This window comes from Mus musculus, chromosome 7 (genome assembly GCF_000001635.26).
Source record: "Mus musculus strain C57BL/6J chromosome 7, GRCm38.p6 C57BL/6J".
NCBI lineage: Eukaryota > Metazoa > Chordata > Mammalia > Rodentia > Muridae > Mus > Mus musculus.
This window is the reverse complement of record NC_000073.6, coordinates 143041925-143068253: the sequence shown is the minus strand read 5'-3', so window position 1 is coordinate 143068253 and position 26329 is coordinate 143041925. Positions and strand designations below refer to the sequence as shown.

The window sequence follows — 26329 nt, the reverse complement described above, 5'->3', positions numbered from 1 at the left end:
GTGTTCTTGCAGCTTATCTCCATCATTCTGTGCTGAATTTCCCTGCTTAGGTGGCTCCTCCTACCCGACTCAGCCTGACCTGTCATGTCCAACAGATGAGTGGAAATGAGGTCAAGGCTGGCGTAAAGTCAGCATTGAGCTCCCAGTATAAGGAGGTACAAATGAGGGAGGACCCATATGGAGTGCTCCCAGGGTCCCAGCCCTCCCCACCCACTGTGTTCCACAGCCTCTATTGGACCTGCTCACCCTGTGCCTGGCAAAGTTCAGAGCTGATGAGCCAGGTCTCTGACACCGCTAGCACAGGAAGAGGTCTGGCAGTCCCATTAGCATGCCTGATTTTTTTCCTCCTTTATTAAATGACTGTTTCAAGATTTAATTACAGTTGAAGGTGACACGTTAGAAAGAATAAGTGCATTGAAGGCATAAGAGGGCTTACAAACCCAGCTCTTGAAATGGAGGCAGGAAAGGAACAAAGATTAAAAAGATGTGAGCAATGTGACCCACAGTGGGTTGAGTGGGTGGGCATGGCCCTCTAGCTAGGCTACAAAGCCTCTGGGCAAGTAGCTGTAGAGGAGGTTTGGCTCAGCAGGCAGAACTCTCCAGGGGTCCCAGACGTACAGGGCCCTGCAAGCCAGGGCCAGCTCCACCCCTACATCCCACATATGCCACCCATGTGTGATGTCAGCTCCCAAAAGGTAACAGGAAAAGTTCAGGACAAAAAAAAAAACTAAAACAAAAACAAAACAAAACAAAACAAAAAACTCAAAAGTAAAAAGACTAAGTGTAGCAGAGTGATACAGAAATATTATATACACAGGCCATGTCCCCCAAGGTGGCCTCTGGTCACTCCAGGGATCCTCTGGTGCAATGCAAAGGGCCTCAGTACACGGAGCTGTTCCGGATGCCACAGCACAGCACCATGCTCAGAATCATCTCAAAGATCTGCAGGAGGGAGGGGCATAGTCAGCACCTAAGGCCCTGGGAAGGATCCCACCCACCCACCAGAGACCCTGTGCTTACCATAATGACAGCTACCACAATGGCTGCAATTCCAATGAGGTACAGCTTCCCAGAGAAGAGCTCATCGATTTTCTGATGACAATCTTGCTGCAGGGATGGCAAGAGCGTGGTTAACCATCAGTGGCTAAGTCACAGCCACCACCCTACTCAGTGACAGGACCTATGTATCACAGCTTATCTTCCACCCCAAAACAAATTTAAGACACACGGACCTGCTGCCTGCAGCCTTTTGTCACAGGGGAGTGTTTTTTTACCTCACTAGCACCCTAGGGTCACCAGGGTATGAGGGACCACTCAAGAGAACAGTTTTCTGGGATGTTGCAGGGGTTAACTCAAGCTGTGAGGACCCGGTACCCCAGTAATAGAGATGGTCTATGGGACTTCTGAGGTCTTGCTCAAAGTGCTGATCTTCCTGATTGGCCACACCACCCTACCGACCACCACCACCACCTCATCCCCACTCCATGCTACCTGCAGTAAGGGGGTGAGTATGTTGCCGCCTGAGGGACACAGGCTGTTCCTCAGTATGGTGGTAGTCAGTGTGGTCAGTGCGTTGGAGCCACAACAGTTGAGCTGCAGGGACCAAGAACAACACTGTCAGCTTTGGAGCTTCAGGAGACAAGGGAAAGATCAGGCACACAGCACACCGTCACCCCAAAATACACTTGGGAGTTGTCCTTCTGCCCTGTTTGTCACCCTGCACAGGAGCCCTGTTCCTTCAAACCCCTGGGAAAATGAGGCCCATTAGATTCCTACCTGAGGACCCACAAATCATAGAGGAGACCCTTTCCTAGGCCCTGTTGTGTTGGAAAGAAAGGAGACCCATGCCCTCACACACTAGGAACCCCACAGCCTCCCCTCCTGCTTGAGCCTAGCTATACCGTCTCATGGAAAGTCTTCACCACAGCCTTGGCATTGTTGGCATCATCATCCATCACAGCTTGCTGAAGGGCCTGGTCATAGAACTGCTTCACATCCTTGGCGATCTGGGGGAGAATCATAGTCACATACAGTGTCGGGGCTACGCCCAAGAGCACTCAACTTCCCGATGGGCTCAGCCTGATGCCACCTCTTCCACTGAGCTCCCAAGACCCTGCCCCCACCCAAGCAGCAGGTCCAAGAAATTCAAAAAGCACCCTATAACTATGGGCTCAGAGCAACCCACATCTGTTGGAGGGCAGAGGGCATATCTCCCACTCGGTGAACCTAGGCTTACCTGGTCTTTGTTTACGAAGCCCCAGATGCCTGCAGCCACCTCACAGGCAAACAGGATCACAAGGCAGGTGAAGAACTAGGGGAAAGAAGAGGTCAGAGCCTTGACCAGCAAGCCCAGGCCTAGCCCACATGACCAACAGCTATGTGCCAAGGGGGTTGGCCATATCCACCAACCATGTCCTGATTAAGCATGAGCCACACAGAGCCATTGAGAGACAAGAGCCTGATACAGTCCTGCACTGAGATGTTCAAGTTCTCATAGCCTCACCTTGCATCCTACTTTGCAGGATGTGGCTGGTGTAGAAATGCAGTTGACAAAGTGTCCACAGCCTTCACTGAGGCACATGCAGCAAGACACTCCCCAACCCTAACCTCAGTTTCCTCACCTCCTTTATCCTACATTCTATGACGTGTGCTGCCTTTCCCCAGCTTCTGATACTGGCAGCGCCTCCCTCCCAGGCTGGCCAGATTCTGGCAAATCTGGGATTCAGCTTCACCAGCAGCTAGTGTGGCCAGGAGCACTAAGGTTGGCTTTAGGGGTGAGACACCCTTCTGGAGTTTATGCTTTTTTAAACAGAAACCCCCTTTTCCAACATGTATATTCATACTCAGATTCAATGGAAATCAAGCCCCTAGGAAAACCAAAACCTTGGGGAAGACATATAAGTTGCTAGGAACCCTGCTCCCCAGCCCTTCAGCCCTTTCTACTTACCGTCCCCAGCAGACACTGGGACTCCTGGATGGCCCCATAGCACCCCAGGAAGCCTACAAACATCATCACAGCTCCCACAGCAATGAGAATGTAGATGCCTGGGGAAGGGAAGACCTGAGTGAGCAGGCTGCATGAATCACACAGGAAGGCCTAACTCACAACCACAGCAGGCAGAGTTTAGCAATGTGCGCCGTTTATGCCTCCGTGTGCTGCTGGAGGAGCTGCCACTGCCACCAGGGGACAAAGCAGCAATTCAGTGACCAGAGAACATGGGTGGTCTCCATTTCACAGGTATGCTCTGCTCTGGAGCCAGTCTCCCACCACCTGCATCTGAGAACAGGAACCCTCAGCACGCACTGTAAAGGGCTGAGACGGACTATCCGTTTCAGTTAGGGGAAGTGGCTTGGGTGTCAGGAGCCAATGCCCAAGACTCCCAATACTCGGTGAGTGTGAAATCAAGGGTAAGCTATGGCAGTAACCAACTCCAGGCACCTCATCTCAGGAACACTGGTGTATAACTGTTTGGCTCACCTAACTCTAAGGACGGGATCCTGTGTGTGGGTGGATGGCTAAGAGAATGGTAGGGGAAGCTTAAGCAGAGCACCCAATGTCTGTCACAGTTTACAGGGGAGCACTGTAGCCCATGAGGTACCAACTGGGCCATGTCCCTGCCTCAGTGCCCACAATACCCCCTTCTGCCCCTGGGAAAGCCCACTGTGTCTTTGATGAGCGTTCCATCTCTTGGTCCCTCGGCAGAAGCCGTCCATCCCCCAGTCTCCACGGCAACACTGTAGGGCAGTCCAAGCTTCCTTGCACAAAGTCAGGCCCATTGTTCCCTGCCTGGCCAGACCAGAGGAGAAGGCACCATGGCCTGGACCTGCTGCCAGACTTAAAAATAGGCCAAATCCTTTGGCCTCACTAAACACGTCTGGTCCGGGGAAGGCCTCCCACCAGGGCTGCCTAGAAACTGTTTTCCCCCTTGCCTCCCAACTGGCAGAGCACCCCAGTTGTCAGGCCCTAAAACCCCAACCTCACTCTGTCTCAACAGGAGGCTCTGTCTCAACAGGAGGATACATACAGGGCACCCAACACACAGGCACTGTCCCAGGACTTTCTAGGCCCTAGGCACCCTCCTATGTCTAGCACATGTCTCATCTGAAGCCCCTGTGGTGTTGTCTGGGATGTTTAGCAAGCTCTGAATGAACTCTCCTAAGCACTAAATAAGACACCTTTTTCAGGGCCACATCTGCTCCTAGAGGGACTCAGTACAGGGGCAGCATGGGGCTCCAGAAAGCCAATTCAGATTGGCCAGGGACATGGCAGCCAGAGTAGCTTCTACCCATAGGTAGAAGAACCTGCTACAGGGTCCAGTCCCTAAGACTATTTCCCCAGTACCCAGGAGGCCATAACCAGACAGGCAGGTGGCTGAGCCGCTCTGGAACTGGAGCCTGGTATAGACTATTATGAGAACATTAGGATAGAGACTTGCTTCCTAACCACCCTATCTGGGCTCTGCAGGGTAGCCAGCCTCTCCTGCCATACCTGTGCAGAGTGGGAGCACAGCCTTCCCCTTGTGGAGGGCCCACCGGCCAGTTCTACCCCTGTCTGTCTCTGATTCCCAGATTTCCCTTGTGAAGATGCCTACCAGTTGCCACAATCCAGTTTCTATGAGCTGGAGGGCATCCTCCTTCTCTGAAGGTACCAGATAGAAGGAGGGATAGCTAGTGTGGGCCCTTCCCTACTAACAACCAAACCTGAAAACTGCTACCCCTCATGGCTTTCCTCAAAGGAGACCAGGTTCTGCCCCTGCCCATATTGCCTGGACTCCACTGCTGTCCATTTTACCCATGCTAAGGCTGTGGACAGAGTATAGGGAGGAAGGAAACAGAGCGAGCCATGGGGTAACCAAAAGCCCTGTCTGCTCTGAGGCAATTGGGCAGAAAGGGAGAATATTTCAGACCTCCTGGTCCCCCACTCAGCCTCAAGCATGCCTCCCAAGCCTCTTCTAGGCTCCACAGGAGGAGAAGGAAGATCCACATCAGAGCCCTGATGAAGGTAGGAGCTTTGGAAGGGTAAAGACATCTCCAAATACTTCTTCAGTTCTCAGGACACCAGGTCCCTCTTCCAGGGAGGAAAGAGGAAAGTTTTCTCCTTCAGCACAGTGTAGTGGACCAGAGCATAGGACCACACAGCACAACAGCCATCATCTTACTTAGGAGGGAGGGTGTTCAGCCCCTACAGGCAGCCAAATAAGGCAGGTGTAACAGTCTGGGCTGTGTGCTGGTGGGGGTGGGGTGGGGTGGGGTGTCTGAGTCATTCACTGTCGGCCCAGTCTCCAGCCCTTCCCAACTCAGGACTCCTGGAGCCTCAGCTGTTGCTAGCCCAGGCATCCTGCCCCACCCTGCCCAGGGAGGTTCACTAGAAATGCCCATGTTAAAATAAGCAAGGTCCTACAAGGCCCCTGCCCCACCCCGTTGCTTCCTTTCTGCCTAGTCTAGTCTCAGATCTGTGGGGTCACCAGCAGCACCACAGCCAACTCATTCTCCTCTTATAGGCAGCCTCCCTACCCAGCTCATACTAGGCCTAGGCCACTCCCAGCTCTAACGCCTCACCCACCAGATTTGGACCATCAGCCTCTTCTTGGAAGCCCTCCCTGACTGTTCTGCACTGTGACTGGAACCCGTCTCCTTGGTACTCACCCACGTAGAAGGTGTTGGGTGCCGGTTTGTTTCCCAGTTCCAGGTACAGCAGGCTGGTGGTCTGTGGATCATGACGCAACCACAGAGCTACACCTAGGATCACGCCTCCAGCCAGCTAGAAAAAAAAAAAAAAAAGAAAGAAAGAAATGAAAACCAGGAACAGTGTCATATAGAGGCCAGAGTACTGGGGCCAATGGAAGCCTACAATGCTTATCATGTAGAGCCCTCACTTCCAGTTGTGGAGCCAGATGCCAAGCAGTTGTCTGAGCCACTGCCACTGAGCCCTGGGTCCCACCAGCTCCTCTTGGTTGTAACTCCAGAACAGAATTCAAGTGTACCTCCAATAGCGCAAGACACATACAAGAAGTTTGGTCTGAAAAATATGGCTCAGTTGATAAGAGTACTTGGGCATGTAGGGAGCCCTGGGTTCAATCCCCAGTACCACGTAGGGTTTGGTGGCAATTGTTTGTCATCCCAGCACTTGAGAGGTAGAGGCAGGAGGATCAGGAATTCAAGGTCATGTGAGTTTGAGACTAGCCTGGGCTATATGAAACCTTGTCTCCAAAATCAGCAGGAAACATCCCCCCCCCCTACTGTTCCAGATTGACCAACTATGCAACATTTTTACCGTAGAAATGGCCACAGTGAGGCCCAGCCACTCAGGATGCTGGTGGGCTCTCCTCAGGTACCCTGTCCCAACAGTCCTGGGATTGATTAGAGACTGCTTCAGGCAGGATACTGGGAACTCTGTGGTGGAGACACCAAGTCCTCAGGGGTGACCATGTGATGCCACCAGGCCCCGCAGAGAGAAGCAGGTACCTGGGAGCAGAAGCTGGGCCTCAGAACAGACCAAGGAAGGCAGTCTCCTCCCCAGCGCCAGGTCTCCTCTTCTTGAAGGGTCAGTGGCACTCCCCAGCAGAAACAGCAAATAGAAACCAAAACCTGGGTCTAAAAAAAAGTATCTGCTCTTCACTCTGGGGATCCAGGCCAGAACACAAGCTCAAGAAAGCTCTGGGAGAAATTTGCAAGCAGGCTGGTTCAGGAAAGAAGACCTATGGACCCATCTGCCTTCTTCTACCCTAGGATCATGTCCGCTGCTTAACCCTCAGAGAGGAAGCTGGGGAGGGGTACTTTCCTGATCACCATCTCCCTCTCCCTCCACCCCTTCTTTCTCAGTTTCTCAGACTCCTCTTTAAGTGCTTAATTTCGTTTTTCACACTCCAATCCAGGAGGGATGAGCCCCCAACCTCCACCAGGGCCTGAGAGAAGAGGGTGTGTGATACAGCAATCAAAGTCACACCCGGGCACCCGTTGCCCAAACCACAAATGGCATGAAGGCTGAGACTCTGACAGTGCCTTCACATGTAACGGCCCTAGCGATGCCAGGGATCCCCAGAATTTCCAGCATGTTACACTGACAGCTCTTTATCCATCTGCCCTTAAGAACCTCGCTCGAATCAGCTTGGGCAACAGAAGCAGGAGGGTGGGAGGTGACGGGTCTGAGTTGCCCTGGTAACCAGGCTTCCTTTGCAGCTTTTAAACATCCTATATTTTGTTTAAGATCTGGTCTGGAGGCTGCTCTGAGATGTCCCAGGGCAGGAGAACCAGGTGGCACACCTGTTCCCCATCCTTCCCTCATTGATAACATGACCCTGGTGACAATCCCTGATAGTCACAGAGGCTAAGGGGCAGCTGGTGGGTCACCTTGCTTTCCTCAGTCTGTGTGCTTACCTGTAAAACAGCTGAGCATGCAACCATGCCTGACTCTGGCTTCTCTAATGGTACGGGAATACTGTCTGTGAGCTGAGGGGCAAAGGGGAGTGAGGCATGCTGTTCAGCCGAGCCCCAAAGGCTGCTAATGTGGGTGTCTGGCCAAGCCACCACTTAGAGCCGGGTTTTATGAAAGAGGTGGGATGAGGACGTTAACTCTAGAAAAGTCTCTGGGCTTTATTCATTAACTGACAGTCCTGAATGGGGGGTGCACGGGGGGGGGGGGCTAAGGATCTGTGACTGTCAATCAGAAGAGAGGCCAAACTGGGGTGGGGGTAGGCAAGGCATCTGGAAATGGGGACTTGGCCACTCACCCCATTGTCCCAGGGGCAATCAGAGCTGAGTGGGAAGGAATGCCAGGTACTGAGATGGCTTCCTCCAGCAAAGTGACCGTCTACCCTGCTACTCTAGGGAGAGGTAGAGGGAGTTCTGGAGTTCTAGTTCCAGTCAGTGAATGCACAGGCCCTGGGTCCATCGAATGGTAGAATCTCCAGGGAAAAGACAGACCCGTGAGAGAGCACGGAGGACAGTTCAATCATGGGGAGCAAAAGGAGGACACAGAAGCTGAAGCAGCTAGCGCCTTCTGACCCTGCTCAGATGAAAGCAGAATTCAAAGGTCGTTCAAGATAGTACAGTGATAACCCAATGGAAGTTCTGGGGTTAGACCACAAAGAGCCCAGGGTACTCTCCTGATGGTGCTAAGTTTCATGGGGGTGTAAATGCCAAGCACAGCTACAGAAAGCTACTTACCCCCCTCCACTCCACGGTCCCTGGATCAGTGGCTCTGCTCAAGTATATTCCCCAGGCCCAAGAAGGGTATAGGGGTGTCCCAGTATTAGCAGCAATTAGGAATACACCTTGTTTACAGAACCATAGGTCAGAATGATCTGCAAAATCTGGGCAACACTCATTTAAAAAATAAACGAAAAAAAAGAAATAGAAAGAAAGAAAGAAAGAAAGAAAGAAAGAAAGAAAGAAAGAAAGAAAGAAGGAGGGAGGGAGAGTGTGTGAGTCCAATGTCCATGGGAATATGGAGTAGTGCCATTAGATGGAGGTCCAGGAAAGGGTAAAGATGGCCTGAATCTCTATCTGTGTCATATCGGAGCTAGGGTGTCACAAATCCATCTCTATCTCCTCCACCCTTATGGTCATTTGTAAACAGGGGAAGTAATACACAAAGGCTGCTAAGTGTGATGTCACTGTATTTAGCTCTTGACAGAGCTGAGGAAGTGATCCACAAAGCAGAACCTGGCATTTCTTCCCGAATCCACTCAGGGGCTCTAAGATACCTCTGCCCAAAGCTTCCTTTCTCCAGGTGGCCCTGCCACCTGCTCCTGCAGCCTAAAAGACCTTCTGTTTAGAGGTGGGGGTGGGACGCACCCAGGTGGCATGTCCAGGTTCCTGGAGCTCCTTCCCTGGCACAAAAGGATGCATTCATGACTCTATACAGGATTGTGTTGCTTCCTCCTTCTTAAGGGCTAATCCATAACAGACTCAAACTTTAACAAGTCGAGGAGCTGCCAAGCATGCTGGGTCCCTGCCCAGCTGCTCTTGTGGTTTCCCAGAAGCGACTGAAAGGGTACAGGCTTGGGACAGCATTCTACCCTGTGCTAGCTGCCCACTGCCCAGCCTTGGCCAGACTCAGATAGGGGCTTCTCTGAAGCATTCCTATTGCTACCCATATGAAGTTCTCTAGGAAGGGACAGGGCTCCTGAAACCAGCTTGGTAGGTATGAATGGTCACCACAAAGCACCCCAAAATGCTCCTGGAGGCTGGCTGTAACAGCAGCTTGTTCCTTTGAGTTACCATTTGGGCCGCAAGAGAAGAACCAAAGGCAGAGGCAGACAGGGTTGGGGCTTACTCAAAGCCTCCTGAGTACATGATGCAAGCTAGAAGGTGCACCACAAAGTGCTCACCCACCTAAGCAATTCGGAGGTGCTGAGGGGCCCAAGAACCTCTCCTGTGATGGCAGAGGTTGTGAAGACCCTGGGCAGCTGGGATAAGTCAGAGTAAAGAGGCTCAGACTGGTTTTAGGGGCATTGGTTAGGTAGAGGCTGACTTAGGTGCTGTCCTTCTAGCTGGGGTCCTGGGCCTGGTCTGGGGTATAGAGGATGGGGACAAGGCCAGATTCCTCTCTGAGAGACAATGGATCTTGCTCAGGCCTTCCTAGGAGAGGTAAAGACTTACAGTCTACCAAAGGAAGCTCAGGAAGGAAGCTGGAGAGAGGGGCAGGAATCCTCGCCTTGGGCAGGAAGCATGGTTCCTTTCACAAGGCCCCTCGTCTCAGGAAGCCACTGTCATAGCATCTAAAAATAGGCAGCAAAGCAAATGCCTAGCTCTGGGGCCCAACTGACAGGCTAGGGGCAGTGGTGTGAATGGCCCAGGCATGGCCATGGGAGAATATACTGCTGTCTTGAGGTTCAAGAGATTGGGCTGGGCCACCCAGCTGGGCCCCTTCCAGGGCCAGACTACATGGCTCCTTCTCAGGCAAGGAAACTAGAAGGCAAGGACCTTCCCCATCTATCCCGCACTTGCCCTCCTCTAGGAAGGCCAATGTCTCGTGAGACCCCATAGGGAGACTGTGTGGACCCAGCCCGCCACAGCAGTCTGCCAGAGATAAGTGCTGCAGGGAGTCCTGGTACCCAGAAAAAGGAACAAAGGGAGGCAGGGGACTGAGAGTGGGTAGAAGAGCTCTATGTAGTTCTGGCATCACCACCAGCAGCACCAAAGGACTTCTATCTGTTCCAGGCTGGGCATAGCCCTCTGTCCCAAGGTCAGGCTGTGGGGCTGGCAGGGTCTTACAGGCCACTTTGACTATGGAACATGGTGGCAGAGTGGAGTGTAGTTCTACCCGATCCTACTACTTCCGAACGTGGTAGCTAGTTGCTTGGAAACCTCAGTCCCCTTATCACCCGCAACGGGTCTGATAACAGCCCAACGGAGTGTTACTTTCGGTGAGCTGAATGAGCTGTTATCACGGACTCCAGAGTACAGGAGAAGACTGTTTCCAGGGTCAAAGGCCATGTCATGCCCCAACCATGAGGATTTTTAGCCATGAAAAGTAATGAGAGTCCAGGCAATGGTGGCACAGGCCTTTAATCTCAGCCCTTGGGAGGCAGAGGGAGGCGGATCTCTGAGTTTGAGCCCAGCCTGGTTTACAGAGTGAGTTCAAGGATGGCTAGAAAAGCTCTGCCTTGAAAACAGACAAACAAACAAAAAAAGTTGTGAGAAGGTGAGTTAACACTAGTGGGTTGGTGGCAGTGACAATATGTGCCTGTCACTCCACAGTATGTGCCTGCCACACTCCACAGTATGTGTTTGTCACACTCCACAAGCCCTTGCAACACAAGGTCCTACTCTAGAGCTCAGGGATGGGCTTCAGGAGGACAGGTGGCCTGGGCTTCCTCATTACTGCTCCCCGTCACACGGGACATCTTTAAACACCATTGGAACCCCTCACTGTTTAGCTGCAGTACAGAGCCAACATTGATGCTTGACCATGGGTAAAAGCACAGCTAAATGAGTCATAGGATGCCACAGACCCACCCTGAGAAAGTTCTGAAGACCCAAGCTGACATCATGTATGGAGTGATCCGAGAGATAGTGCAAGGAAACACAGGACACTCGGGGGCCCTGTTACTCAGCAGCTTCTGCCCAAGCTGCCTGGCAACCAGGCTCTTGGCTTCGGTTACCAACTCAGTGCTATGGGGCTATAAAACTATGGGTGCCCTGGTTCTAATGCACTCCCCCCCACACACACTCCAGACTTCATATGAAGGAAGGCAGGTGCCCTCTCCCAACATCCCCTTGCAGTTACTTTGGTAGCCATTCCAGGATGCCCACCACCAGCTAGCTGCTCACTGGCCAACCCCTTGTGAACAGTTCCCTCAAAGGTTGAGCCCACTCAGAAGACCCCAAATAGTTTTGAATGGCATAGCCTATGCCCTGCAGCTAGCCAGGGAGAGTAGCTTAGACTGGATCTAGAAGTGATCTCTCTCTCTCTCTCTCTCTCTCTCTCTCTGTGTGTGTGTGTGTGTGTGTGTGTGTGTGTGTGTGTGTGTGTTTGTGTTTGTGAGGGAGGTACTAGGGGTCACAGTCAAGTCACTGGCATGCCAGGTCAGAGTACTGAACAGTTGAAGGCTACTGAAGGCCAGTTCTCAGGACACCTGGTTCTCTAGCAACAGTCCTAGGAACAAAATGGCCCTACCTATAGGGTCTCAGAGTCACCCAACACTCACACTCAGAGTCACCCAACACTCACACCGTGTCCTACCTGGTTCCCTGGCATCAGGGCCAGAGCCACAGGTACCTTGACTTCTCCATAACTCTGCCCCACCCTACGCCCTCTCTTGTGTACAAGGATGATTGCTCTCTCCCTAGGGCAGCTGGACTCTAAGGCTAGAGGTTTAATAACTGAGGTTCCAATCCCCTTGGCAGGACTCTGGGTTCTGGAATCAAGGTTGGCAGTTGTTGGTTCCCTCCTAGAGCATCACAGAAGCTCCGTTTGAGGTAGGACTGAGCTAGAAGGCAAGTGCCGAGAGAATGCCTAAAGGGTTCGGAAAGAATGGGGGTGGGGGCTCTTATTATGAGGTCGCAGTGTGTGGGCACCAGAGTAGAGGCTGCCAGGTCTACTCCAGCTCTGTGCCCCCACTGTTCGGATGTCCTTTTTTTGAAGCCAGCCCAGGGATGAACCACAGACTTCCCCTTTGCAGGCCAATGATTGTCTTTCCCAAAGCCGGGCGGAGCAGACAGCCCCAGGAGCAAGGGGCAAGTCACAGGAAGTGCTCATTCCACCCTGAGCCCACAGAATTAGAGCCCCTCTGCCGGAAGGCAGCCAGCAGACCACTATGTGACAGACAGTCACGTATGTGTGTTGCTGAAGCGAGCACAACAGACAGTCATGTTCAGTCTGGAGAATTAAATGCCAGTTGAGAGGCTGTAATCAGCCTTTTGTGGTGGGTCTGGCTGCCTGGGCTACTGGACGGGGGCCACCAGCAGCCTTAGGCTGGAGGAACAGCCTGTTCTGTCGGGGAACACAGTGAAGATTCTTCTCCTTAACTGACTACTCCTATGGAGACATTGTCACACAAAGCTCCTACAGACCCACCCGAGGCCATAGGCTGGCACAGTGATAAACCATCCCCTGCTCTCCTGCCCTATTGCCAGCCGGTGACTATTGCCAGAGGAGACTGGACCCTTAATCCCAGACCTGTCTCAGGGGATGAGTAACCACCCTGCTTCTAAGAGCATCTTACATGGTCTCTGCTGCTCACCGCTCATCTTTCAGGTTTGTGTCCTGCCCCATATATCTTGGGAGTCCAGAACTCTGCTGGCCCCAATATAGGTTCTGAACTCAAGCCCAAGGAGGACTGGTGGGAGTGACAGCAGGCAGGTTAGTGTGCCCGGAATGTCCCCTCCCACAGAGAAACCACTTTAATCTTCAAACTGGAAATTTTAAAAAGTGTCCATCGAAACATTTACTGTCAACCAAATCTCCCTTCTTAGAGCTCTTAGCCCCCGCCCCCACCACGGCCCAAAGGACCTCTCAGCCCCCTCCTTAGGCCCTTCTGACATCATTGCTCAGCTTCCTTTGGCCCCACTCCCTTTTGGAGACTGTGTCCAGTGTCCATTTCCTGAGCCTTCTCTGCTCCAAGCCCCTTGCCCCACTCTGGAGTACATTAGCTAGTCTACACACAATCCTAGGAGACAGAGACCCCCAAGAACTCCCACTTTAGAGGGAGGAAGTGAAGACTAAGGGCCAGAGTGGTGGGGTGGGGCTCCCCAAAGGTTCAATTTCATGATATCAGGGAACTATCAGCCACAGTACAAACCTTGCCACACGAGGGACAAAAGGAGTCCCTCTGCCAGGGTGGTGTCCACCAGTTGTAGCCTGGTTCTGCTCCACATCCCTATCCACTGTGGGGCCAACATGAGTAGGGAGGAGAGGTCTGTGGGATTGTGAAAGGCTACAGTTTTCACTGTTCTGCAGTCAGTAGGCAGGTCCCTGGGAGCAGGGAGAGGCTTCAGAACCGTTTCCTGGAGCCTCAATAGAGACCCCAGGGACATGTTGGGACTCCACCCCAGCTGCCTGGGAAACGAGCAGCTTCACCCAGCCTCAGCACTCCAGGGAGTCTGAGGGTCTAGCGCTTGGATCAGGTGGGTGAGCAAAAAAAGAAAAAAAAGAAAGAAAGAAATACCCTACAGGATCCTGACATCCCACATCTGAAGAATAATGGGGGTGGGGTGGGGTGGATAACACACTTCTTGAGGGTGCATTCAATTCCTTGCATGGTTCAGAGTAGGCAAGCACTGTCCAACATGACTACCCAGTCGAGACCCCAAGGCATGCCCGGGCAGAGCAAGTTTAACCCCATCGCCCATGCTGCTCCCTAGAATGTGTTCTCTGGAGTCACCGTGACTGACAATCTTGGTCCCTGCAGCACCGCGTGAGCATACATAGCCCCAGCTGAGTTCAGCCCAGTTCCTGCCCATCCCCAACGTCTTATTCCCCTCCACCCCACCCTGACCCGCCCTGGGATCTTCAGCAGTCCTCGATGGAAAACAGGTGTCCCCTGTCCAACACACTCACTCCAGGGGCCGTTGTACAAGTTTGCCCTCTCAGGAACAACTTTAGAGAAACATTGTCTTGGCATAACCTCATTTCTTCCTGGGAAGGAGGGTGGTGGGAACAGCAGTCTGTGCACTGCAGCAGGGAGGGTGGCACCACTGTCCAGAGGAGTGGCCAGCACTGCTCACTCAAGTGCCCGCAGGCAGGTCTGTTAAGACTCCCCATTCCCAACCCAGTTAGGAAATGGAAAGAAGCCCATACCACCAATGGCTACTCCCCAGCAGTGAAGACAGTCAGGACCCAGGGACACTTGGAGACCCTCTTATACCCATGTCTCCTTTCCAAGATGACCAAATGGGTGTGCACTTCTTTCCAAAGTGGAGAGCCCAGCTTAGATCCTGTATATAGGAAAAGATCCTAAGCTCCTGGTTTGTACAGATCCCAGATCTTTGCAACACCCTGGCCTTCACCAACTCAGAACTGCATACCCTCTTCCTCTCAGGATCTAAGGGTCAGGCCGGGGCTGTAATCTGTGCAGGAGACGACAGGCAAGGAGGAGGGGCAGCTGGGGGAATGGGGGTGGGGGTGGCCAAGAACTGGGGCACCGTGCGCAGCAGCACGCGGCCCGGGCTGCCCTGCCTTCTAGGCCTGGAGCTCGAGCCCCCAGGGTGGCAATACCAAGCTGGAGGGTAAGCAAGGGTGGAGTAATAGTGGGGTTGAGGTCTCCGAGGCAAGTACGGAGCGTGCCCCCACCACTTCGAGGCCGCCTATCCAGGGGCGGTGGCTAGGATGAGCTCATGGGGGCGGGGCGCCAAGATCCCGCCCTTCTCGACCCCCCTCACTGCTCGCGATGCAGGATGGTCCCCAAAACAACATTCAGGAGGGTGCGAGTACCCCCTTCATAGCTGAGGGCTCTTGATTACCTGGCTCTAGCCCGCAGACTCTTGCACCAGTTCCCAGCACTCAGAGGGGACAGGCCAGCGATCCCCTGATTTCCCGGCCCCAGAAGCCCCTCGAGCCGAGGCCCAGAAGCTCAGCCCTCGGCCTCAACCCGCTGGCGAGGGGCGCCAGGACCCCGATCGGCGCACGGAGCCCACAGGTGGCGCCGCAACTTCGCGGTTGCGCTGCGCCTTCTCAGCAGGGCCTAGCGCGCTGCCCAGCCTGGCTACCGTGGGGTGCGCCCTGTCCCCAGTGGCTGCTCACCCAGAAGACGAAATTGAAGACGAAGAGCAGGTATTTGATGCATTTGGTGCAGCCCTCCACCCCCATGGCGGTGCGCGGCCTGCGGAGCTTGGATTGGTCCTGGAGCGGGCGGTATGGGGACGCAGTACCGGGGTCCGGGACTGGCAGATAGCCTGGAGCGCTTGCGGGCCGGAGAACTGCGTTGCGGAGAATGAGACGTAGGGTAGAGAAGGGCTGGAGGCCTAGCCGGAGGCGCGAGAGTCACTATCTCTTTGAAGCAAGGACGCGCTCGCTCGGACCGGGCGCGCGCGCCTAGCTCCTCACTCTTTATAGACCTCTAGGTCCCGCCCCTCCGAGGCCCCGCCCAGAGGACGCTCCACCCCTGGCCCCGCCTTCCGCCCGCGGGGTGCCCGGACCAGGGGTACTTGGGTGGGTGCTGCCACCTCAGTCCCAGAGTAAGCGTTCTGGAACTTGGTGCAGCTGGTTCTTGGGGACTCGGTGCACTGTGCGTGCGCAGGATGAATCTCCAAGTTTCTTAAGGGTTCCCAACCCTCGGGGCAGGCTTCTGGGTCGCGACTAAGAACTGGCCACAAGATACTGCCCCAAAGAAGCCACACTTACTTCCTCCGGTACTCGGACGCCTTGGACTTTCCCGGAGGGTACCCTAGTGGAGGTGTCTCGACAGTAAAGAGTCTTAAAAGTTAACATGTTTTGTGTATATTGATCTCCCAGGCAGCAACTCCGTGGGCCTGAAGGTCTAGAATGGAATTCTTTGTAGCCTTGCTAATCCCCTATCTCACAGATAGAGTTCCTGGCTGCAGTTCTGGAGGCTGCATTTGGGAAGGTCAATAGTGTACCCAATGTCTTTAGCCAGTCTTTAGGCTCGAGAACCCTCAGGGGCACCTTCAAATATTCATGCCATCCTGGCTGTGCCTTCCAAGAGTCCATCCTCCATCCTCTAGCTGGTTCCCTGAAAGCTGGGATTAATAAGGAAGTGAGGAAAGATTCAGAGGGCAGAGGTGCTTCCTTCCCGGGTGAGGAATGGCTGCTGTCATCATAGATGATATTCCTGTGAAATCTTGGCATTCCCTTCCCCAAACTGAAGGGCAATGGGGCTGCTTCATTAGACTCACTGGGAACCATGGAAGGACCAGTTCCCAAGACTCAGCCTTTTCCAGGTCACTCCATGTTCTTAAATCTTTGAGCAGTTAAGGACATTGTTCCCTATGGAGATCACACCTGGCACCCCTCTGGCTACAGGACACTGGAAATATGTTTAAAAAGGAATAGATATACATATATATTTAAACAAAGGAAAGGAATATCTATAATATATATGTGGAGAGAGAGACAGACAGACAGAGACAGACAGACAGACAGAGAATGAGAATCTCACAATGTAGCCCTGGTTCCTGGAACAGAGCTCTGTCTACTTTTGCTTCCTAAGTGCTGAGACTGTAGGTTTAGGACACCATGCCCAGTTGTCTAAAGGGCGAAAATTTGAACTATGTATAATTTACATGTAAACCTGATGATTGGCCAGTAGCTGCCTGGGTGGAGCTATCTCTACTCGGCTAGGCTAGTAGGCTTCTTGAGAGTTAATTTGTGCATTTGTTTTGGCTTCAGGCTGGTATAGCTGCTACAGTGAAGGATTGTGTCCACATTTATAGTTCTTGGAGGCTGAAGTGGTGTCACAACAAAAGTAACACTAGTCACCAAATGCTGGAGTAATATCACACTAAAAGTCATTTGAGTCTCCAGGAGGGAGTCTCTTAGGATTCTTTTTATTTAAAAGTGGGCAAGAATAGTTCTTGCACGTGCAGAGATGGGGACCTGCTTTCTCTTCAGATCTCCACTGTCTCCAGTGATGGGGATACCTCATGCCTAAAGTGGGGTTACACATTGAACGTCATGCAGGGCCAGCTGTTTTGTTTATGTACTGTGTGATACATCTGGGTTTAGTGAATGCCATTGTGTTCCTGGAACTGTTCCAAGGGCTATGGACAGCCTAGAAACCAAGGCTGCTTCTTTGGGGCCCTTAGGTTCTGGTCACATACATGCTATGGAGAGAGTTTCCATGATGTTTGACCAATCATGGTAGGGAATTTTTTTGTAAAGCAGTTTTCCTCCAAATTAAAACATCCCTTTCTGGAGGGAAAGTATTAAGACTCCGGAAATGAACAACTAACAAGTTTTAGACGTTCCTGAAACTAACAGGTCCCTTCCTCCCTAAAGATACATAATTAGGAAGACAGCCCATGCTTTGACCTATTCAAGTGCCATTCTCCAGGGTTCCAGCTTTTGTGAGCCATCACCTATGCTGAGGTTTTTGGTGACACAGCTCCCTTTGAGTTGTCTCTGATGCTGTAAGTAACCCCTCACCCATACTTTTGTAAGTAACCTAAATCAACTAATCGGTTTACCAAGTTGGACTTTGGTAGGAAGCTCTTGGATCAGGAACAGATATGGGCAGAAGGCCAGACAGGTCTGAGTTAGGTGGAAGGCAGACTTAGGCTGCATTCTGTTCCCATTGAAGGGGTTGGGGTAGGGAACAATCTCATAGGCCCAGGAGACTTGCTGAGATGACTGGTTGGTTGCAAGAGTACAAGGGGTGCCTTGCAGAGCCTGCACCTGTGAGCACTACATCTTAAGTGACTTGTCCAACATCCTGCCAGCTGGCCTTATAAGGACATGGGGGAACCAAGTAGGTACCCAGAGGGTGCATCAGAAAATGTCCCCGGCGGTTAGCTCAGCCTGAAAATATCTCTTTTCTGGCTTCCAAGAAAACAGTGATGAAGCTCAAGCCCAGGATGGGAAGTTTCTATTTGCTTTCCCTTGTCCAGCAGGTGTGGGAAGATGGGAAGAATGGGCCTTCCTAGCCAGGGCTTGTCTCACAATTCTCCTGTCTGTATGAACTTGTACTGGCTTCTCAGTTTCCCCAAGTGTGACAGAAATGCTGCAGAAAGTCTCTAAGTACAGAAGGTCAATGTGTCCTTGTTACTTGGAGCAGGGCCTGGCCTGTGGGAAAGTCAAGGTCAAGCTCTTTTTGGCTCAGTCCCAGAGTCTTGTGACTCACTCCACAGAGGAGTCCTGCTGTGTGCATTTGGCAGGAGGTAGGGGGATTTTGTTGTAGAACCATGGTTTCCTAAAATGAAGACTCCCCAACCTGGGCTGTTTATGTAGGGCTTGCTCTTGTAGGGTTTGTTGGCTGCCACCATCATCACTTCTGCTTGCTAGAAATTCATATGCAGGTCAGGGAGTAAGACAGCTGTGTATTGAAAGAGCTCAGCATCCAAAAACGGCCAAGCAATGCCAGACAAAACTCTTGTGAGCATCTCTAGAGTCACAGGAAATGCTGTCCTCTATTCTCCAAGCCCCACAACTCTCCTGATAAAATACTTCATTCAGCAGCAATAGAAGGGGCTCTGTCCTCCAGACCTGAGGACGAACTGAAGATCCATAAAAGTCTCGAGCCTGTTCTTCTCAAGGAAGACTGAAGGCTCCTCACCCACCAAGGTCAGAGACGTAACAAAGTGAAGCAAACAAGGCAGTCTTGGCATTTCTCCCCAGGGTTCTAGGAAGGATGATCCAGCAAGATGGAAAGGTGCCATGCAGGACAGGGTGCTGGCAAATGTTTAAAATCTCCTGTGGGACATACCTACAGGCATTCACACTAAGTGTGAGTGACACCATCCCATAAACTTGGGTTGTAAACTGAATAAAAATCAGAAAGTGAGATGAACATCAGTGTTTATCTCTGCTTCCTGATTGTGGGCGTTAAGTGACAAGCTGCATCACACTGCTGTAGCCACACCTTCCCTGTCATTATGAACTATACCCTTGAACTGTGAGCCTCAACAAATCTGTTCTTCTTTATGTCACTTTGTCAGGTATTTTTGGCACAGAAACAAGACAAGACATTGAACAGTTGCCTGAGTTAACGTGTTTAACAACGTGGCAGATATAAAATCAATATGAAAAAGACAAATATTTCTATAGACTAGTAGTAAATAATCCAAAATGGAGTCTAAATGATGATCTCATTTAGAATAGCAGCAGAAAGAACGAAACATCAAGGGATAAAGTCACTAAAGATGTGTGAGACTTGCAGACTTGGAAGAAACCAAGTATCTAACTATATTTGAGAGGATCTGACTTTCACAAATCAAAGACAAAATTATCATTCAGGTCATAACACTTCAGAAGTTGTCTGGCCTTTTTTTTTTCTGATTCTAAATTCAAGGTTATTTTCTTTTTAATTAAAAAACATTATTTGTTTATTTTCTCTCTCTCTCTCTCTCTCTCTCTCTCTCTCCCTCCCTCCCTCTCTCTCTCTCTCTCTCTCTCTCTGTGTGTGTGTGTGTGTGTGTGTGTGTGTGCACATGTACACGTACATGCTATAGCATGTGGCATGTGTGTGGAGGTCAGAGGACAGCTAGATTCTCTGCTTCCACCATGTGGGTGCTAGGGATTGACCTTAAGGAATCAAGCTTGGCGTCAAGCTCCTTTACCCACTGAACTATCTTGCAAGACCTGACCCTAAATTCACAGGGAAAGGTAAAGGACTAAGGATAGCCAAAACAATTTTGGAAAAGAACAAAGATGGAGGGCTTATACTTCTTGATTCACAGTACAAAGCTAGAGTAGTCAGGAGAGTATTGTTCTAAAGTCTAGTATGGTAAAATATGGCTGTACTCCCAGCATGCAAAGGGTGAAGGCAGGAGAGTTGGGAGTTCAAAGCCAGCCTTGACTATATGAGACATTGTCTTCAAAAGGGGAGGTGGGGGAGACAGAGGGATAGCATAAGGATAGCTATTTTAGTCGGCTTTCTACTACTGTGATAAATACCAGAACCAAAAGCAATTTAGGGTGTGTTTTGGTTAGGGTTGCTATTGCTGTGATGAAACCCTATGACCGAAGCAACTTAGGGAGGAAGGTGCTTATTTGGCTTATACTTCCAGATAACTGTGAATCACCAAATGAGGTTGGGACAGGAATCAAAACAGGGCAGGAGCCTGGAGGCCCTGCTGATGCAGAGGCCATGGAGGGTGCTGTTCTCTGGCTTGTTCCTCATAGCTTGCTCAGCCTGCCTTCTTATAGAAACCCAGGGCTGGCATCACCCACATTTGGCTGAGCCCTCCCCCATCAGTCACTAATTAAGAAAATGCCTCATAGGCTTGCCTATCTTATGGAAACCTAATCTTATGGAGGCATTTTCTTTTCTTTTTTTTTCTTTTTCTTTTATTTTAAAATTGAGGTTCCCCTCTCTCAGATGACTTCAGCTTATGTCAGTTGACATAAAACTGTCCAGCACACAGAGGAAAGAGTTTATTTGGCTTATGCATGCCAGCCATAGTCCATCATTGTGGAAAGCCAAGGCAGGAACGGAAGCAGAGGCTATGGAGGGATGCTGCTTACTGACTTGCTCCTCAAAGCTTCCTTAATTTGCTATTTTATGTAGCCCAGGACCACTCACTCTGGGGTGGCACCAACCACTATCTGAGCCCTCCCATATCCATAATTAAAAAAGAAAATGTTCCAAAGACCTGCCTACAGGCCAATAGGTTCCCTCTTCCCAGGTGACTCTACCTTGTGTCAGGTTGACAAAAAGCAAAACTACCAACAACAAACAAAACAAAAAACTAACACAATAACAACAGAGATCAATGGAATAAATAGAATTGAAATTCTAGGAATAGATCTTTCATTTTAAATGAGAGGACAAGACAGTTCAATGGGGGGAAGGAATGGTCTTTTTAAACATGGTTCTAGTATTGCTATCCTTGTACACAGAAAAACGAAGACAAATCTATCCAGTGTAATACCTGCCAACATTATGATGAAAATGAGACCTAGGGGATAGAGCCATGACTCAATGACTAAGAGCACTGGCTGTTCTTCAAGGGGACCTGGATTCATTTCCCAGCACTCACATGGCAGCTCACAACCACCTGTAACTCCAGTTCCAGGAGATCTGAAGCTCTCATATGGCTTCCATTGGCACTGGTGTGCAGACATGTATGCAGACAAAACACCTATATACATAAAATAGTTAAAAATTAATTAGGCAAAAATAAATCTTAAAGAATGAGCCCTAGATCTGAAGGTAAGAGCTAAACCTTTAGCTGGGCATGGTGACACACACCTTCAGTCCAGCACTTGGGAGGCAGAGGCAGGCAGAGCTCTTGAGTTTGAAGCCAGCATTGTCCACAGAGCAAGTTTCAGGACATCCAAGATGAATTTTTTACAAAACAAAGAAAGGAAGGAAGGAAGGAAGGATGGATGGATAGATGCATGCATTGGTGATCTTGCCTTAAAATAGCAATTTCCTATCTATGATACCAAGCACACAAGTGCATGGACTTGGACCCAGGTTGCATGAAAGAAGAGAGGGAGATGACTGAGCGCCAGCATTCATCTGTGTGCTAACTGTGAACGTGATGTGACCCGCTGCCTCATCTCCCTGCTGCCTCGCCTTGTCTGCAGGAGCCTCAATCAGGAGCCAAAATAACTTCCTGAAGTTAGTTTTGACAACTATTTTGTCACGATGAGAAAGCTAACTCAATATTTGTACTGAAACAGGAAGTCCCAACATTGTATTGGCAGGAGATTGGCTCTGTTTGTTGAGAAAAGGGGAATTGAAAGACGTATTTGTAAATATGTCATGCTATCAGAACACAGCCAAGCACCAGCCTAAAGGATGCCTCTTAATGGGCTGCCTCGGAGGAATGAATATCCCTGCCCCTCTCTTTGGTTATCAGTCTGTTGAGACAATGGGCCCAAATAAATTAGATTTTCCCCAGAAATCTGGGGCAGCGGGGGTGGGGGGGGCGGGGGGAGAAAAGGTGTAAGTGCTGCAACAACTGGGAGAGGATTTTGTCTCCTGAAGAAAGATTTACAACTTGTCCAAGGACACTGTAGGAAAGACTTGGGAGCTGAAATAACCGTGGGCCAAGGAGCCATACTTTGATCAGGGCTGCACAGTTATGCATACCTGACCTCTCGACCTTAAGCTCATGTCAGCGTCTAGAAGATGGACTTGGGGCAGAGGATTGCTGGATCCCACTATCCTTCTTCCCAATGTAGCCATGGTGGATAAATCGCTCCCTTTCTGTTTATTAATTTGTCTCCTTTTGAAAAGGTGTATTTCCATTCCATTTATGTATAAATGTGTCTGTGTGAGTGTATGCTCTCTGTCTGTCTGTTTCTGTGCTTCTGTCTCTCTCTGTCTCTGTCTCTCTCTGTTTCTGTCTCTCTGTCTGTGTGTGTGTGTGTGTGTGTGTGTGTGTGTGTGTGTGTGTGTGTGTGTGGTGTGGATGTGTGGGTGCCTATAGAGACCCGTAAGGGGTGTAGAAGCCACTGGAGTTGGAATTGCAAGTTGTTGTGAGCTGTCTGACATGGGTCCTCTACAAAAGCAGCCGCTCTCTTGACCACTGAGCCATCTCTCTTGCGCCTTGACTTGGCATTTTTAACGAGTTTAAGGATGAGCAGCCCAATCTGGCTTGTTGGGACTCAGGCAGTGACTCTAAATCCAGTAATATCTCTATGCATGCAAGTACCCAGATACCCAAAGTGTTTCACTTCTCTACTTGAAGAGTAAATAGAGACCAAAATATGAGCTGAACTTGCAATAACCACGGTTCCCACACTCTCTGTAATTCTGTATGTGTGTGATATACTTTCATGAAAATACTCATTTCTAAAAGATACCTGTGACAACAAATAGCCATCTTTGCACTGTCATGAGAGGAAAGTCTTATCGTCATAAAACTTCTAAATTTCCCCAAAGGAATCTGATTTTGTCTTGAGGTGGGGTTGATAATCAAGACATTTGGCTCAAGGATTTACCCATATGTTGAAACATGTGTATGTTCAACCAAGAGCAATGAAAACACATCCATACAAGAACAGATCCACATACTTTTTGTATGTGCATTTGTTATCATAGCCAAAAAGTAGAGCCAGGGCTGGTGAGATGGCCCAGAAGTTCAGAGAGCTTGCTTCTCAAACACAGGAACCTGAGTGTGGGTTCTTATAATGTTCTGTAGTTTCAGCTCAGAGGGATCTAATGCCCTCTTCTGGCCTTGACAGGCACTGCAAGCATATGATGCACATACATGCAGGCAAGGCATCCATCCATACACTTTGTAATGACTAACTTTGGCTGTTAACTTGACTATATCTGGAATCAACTAAAACTCAAGCAGCTGAGCATTCCTTTGAGGGATTTACTTGGTTGCTTCAGTTAGGAGGGGAGACCTAACTCTGGGTCATACCTCCTGGTAGCAGGTCATATAAAAGAACATGGAAGAAGGAAACTTGCTTCCTCCCCTGCCCCCATTTTCCCTCACTCTTATTGGCTTGTTCATCTGTTTTGTTGGTGAGTCATTCCTTTGCTGGTGTTAGGATCTACTTTTTTTTTTTTTTTTAGGATTTCAACATAGACCAAAGACCAGCATCTCTTCAGGAATCCTCTAGGACTCCAGCACTAGATGGTACTGCTGAGACACCCAGTCTTGGGGACTGAACAACTGCCAGATTCTTGGCCTTCCCACTGGAATACTGCTATTGTTGGAATACCAGGCTACAGCCGGTAAGTCATTCTAATACTCTTTTAATATATTTGATATATATTCATTTTATCAGTTCTGTTCCTTTAGATAACCCAAGGCAAACATAAAAGTAAAATAATATATTTTTAAGTACAAAAACTAAAGATGCCCATCAAGTGACAAATGTGTCCACATGACATTGTCCAGACCACAGAGTGTAATGCAGCCATTGAAATGAAGGAAGCCATGATACATGGTATAACTCAGACGGGTCTTGAAAATGCTGAGTCAGGTATTGTGACATATGAGTGTAACCTGGAAGACAGAGACAGGAGGATCTCCACAGGTTCCAGGCCAACCAGGCCTATAAAGTAAGACCCTGTCTCAAAACAAAGACAAAACAAAACAAAACCCTTAAATGTTTTGTTGATGAAAAAGGCCAGGTGTAAAAGACCTTATATTTGATGCTTCCTTTTAAAATGCTGAGAAAAGTCAAATGTATGCATTCCTTCGATTCCAGCACTTAGGAAGCAGAGGCAGACAGGTTTCTGTGAGCTCAAGGCCAGCCAGCATTGTCTACACAGAGAGTTTCAGAATAGCAAGACTTCATAAAGAGACCCTATCTAGGCAGGCAGTGGAGGTGCACACCTTTAATCCCAGCACTTGGGAGGCAGAGACAGGTGGATTTCTGAGTTCAAGGCCAGTCTGGTCTACAAAGTGAGTTCCAGGACAGCCAGGGCTATACAGAGAAACCCTGTCTCAAAAGAAGAAGAAGAAGAAGGAGGAGGAGGAGGAGGAAGAAGAAGAAAGAAGGAAGAAGAAGAAGAAAAGAAGAAGAAGAGGAGGAGGAGGAAGAGGAGGAGGAGGAGCAGCAGCAGCAGCAGCAGCAGCAGCTGAGAGTATGTAAACTAATAGTGGTAGAATAATAGAGGTAGAAGGGAGGCTTGCCCTTGTCTGGAGCTGTGAAGGTGGTGCTAATGCTACCCTGAGAGGTCTTATCACAACACATCTTTGGGGTTTTGGCTGCATACATCTGGTTTCTGCCTCAATGATAGGCTGTGAACTCGAAGTATACGCCAAGTTAACAATTTCTTCCCCTAAGTTTGCCTGTTGATCATAATGTTTTATCACAGCAACAGAAAACAAACTAGAACAGGGAGGCCTCTGTCATTTCTGGTCATCACATTTAGCAAACTAGGAGAGCTCTGGGGTGAGAGGACCTGTCAGCAAGCTAGGGAATTTGGGAGGAGCCAAAGGGGATGAGGAAAAAGTAATCACTACCCATCAGTGGTTAACTGAATGACTAAGCAGAGACGTAACTGAAGTGAAGCCTATGTCTGACACTTGGTCAGCGTGTGGACAAAAACCCCAAACCAGACAGCATAGGAAGTGAGAGAGAGAGAGAGAGAGTAAAGGCTAGAGTCTGAGCCTGGCCCTGGGGACCTGGAGGGTCAAGCTCTGGACTGTACTTTCAAGTGTTCTCTCTGGTGGAAGGGGAACCAGCAGGGAGTCAGACAAACCCACAAGGGCAGTAATACAGGTCCAGGAAGAGCCACCACAGTGACTGGCATATGGGCAGAGATAGTAAAAAGGTCACCGGAAGACAGACCTTCCTGCTTCAGGGACAATCAACAGCCCTAACTTGTGAGGTTTTTCAAAAGACTCAAGTCTCCATAGTCAAGGAAGAAAAAGGAGCTCAAAGCAGGCCTGTGTATGAGAGACTACAAGTACCAAGGGCTTCAGCGCTTGCCTGTGGCCTGCAGTTGCCTATGGAATGGTTTGCAGTGAGGTGCTGTCCTGGTATTGGGAGGCCTAGACTTGCTGTGCCCAGGAAAGTACCTTGGCATCTTCTGGAATCCTTGTGATGCCAGATCCAGTCAACTCTCAGGGAGCTTGTGGAGGTCACCTATGAGCCAGGATGAGTCTTTCCAGGATGTGCAGGGACTAAAGTCCCCCTTTAGTCCAGCTGTTGGAGGAAGAGGGCAACAACAATTCTGGATACCTTGGGGGTTGGGTGGACACTGCAGCTGTGAAGGAAAAAAAAGGCCTGTCTGGCCTCTGGAGAGCTGTGACCCTGACCGTAACTGGCAGGACATTGCAGCTGCCCCTACTGTGGGACCCTTGCCCTTTGGATGGTGCAGTCCCAAGGTTGGCCAAGTGCACACAGTTCTCTGGGTCAGAGAGGGCTGGCTAGAGTTCTATATTATTTCCACCTCCCGACTCCTGGCAAGCAATGGAATCCGGAAATCTGGGCTGAGCCAGAAAAGGAGGCCCTGTCCCTGAGGAGAGGGTCAGATAGTCCACTGTCTGGGCTGGGGGTGGAGCTTCAGCCTACAAGGCTAGTCCTGTCTTCATGGTCTCTGTGTCACTCTGTGCAAAGACCCCAGCAGTGCTGCTAATAAGAGGCCAAGGCTGTCTTCACCATCTACCTAGGAGTGCCTGCTCAGCACTGCGAGTGTAGCCTGTTAAGACCCATCCCCTGAGGAGAGAGGGGTTCTGGGAAGTGACCAGGGCTGGCTGGGATGCTCTTGGTGCCTTCATTCCTGTGGAATATAAACCTAGGGAGGCCCAACAGCCTCTGTCTGTCTCCCACCTCTGTCCCATCACCATG

The 26329-nt window shown here is 50.3% G+C and overlaps 1 protein-coding gene and 1 long non-coding RNA gene across 4 annotated transcripts in view, besides 1 other annotated feature; one reads left to right on the top strand and one right to left on the bottom strand.

Moving 5' to 3' along the window:
- Nucleotides 1-323: 323 nt before the first annotated feature.
- Cd81 (CD81 antigen) lies at nt 324-15504 on the bottom strand. Its single transcript, NM_133655.2, has 8 exons — nt 15188-15504; nt 5647-5761; nt 2948-3045; nt 2237-2311; nt 1902-2006; nt 1492-1593; nt 1021-1107; nt 324-942 (listed from the first exon to the last, which is right to left on the bottom strand). The coding sequence occupies exons 1-8, from the start codon at nt 15251-15253 to the stop codon at nt 880-882; spliced, it is 711 nt and encodes a 236-aa protein (NP_598416.1). The 5' UTR covers nt 15254-15504; the 3' UTR covers nt 324-879.
- Nucleotides 6409-6840: an enhancer, named in NCBI's record as "nonconserved acetylation island sequence M93 enhancer". NCBI's record gives its function as "enhancer in mouse EL4 T cells and human Jurkat T cells" and the evidence as "EXISTENCE:reporter gene assay evidence [ECO:0000049][PMID:17135569]".
- Nucleotides 14568-26329, top strand: part of R74862 (expressed sequence R74862) — a 31903-nt gene continuing 20141 nt past the window's right edge. For all 3 annotated transcript variants that reach the window (NR_110354.1, NR_015529.2, NR_110355.1), the window contains exons 1-2: nt 14568-15217; nt 23598-23759. This is a non-coding gene — a long non-coding RNA (expressed sequence R74862). The remainder of the gene's footprint in view (nt 15218-23597; nt 23760-26329) is intronic.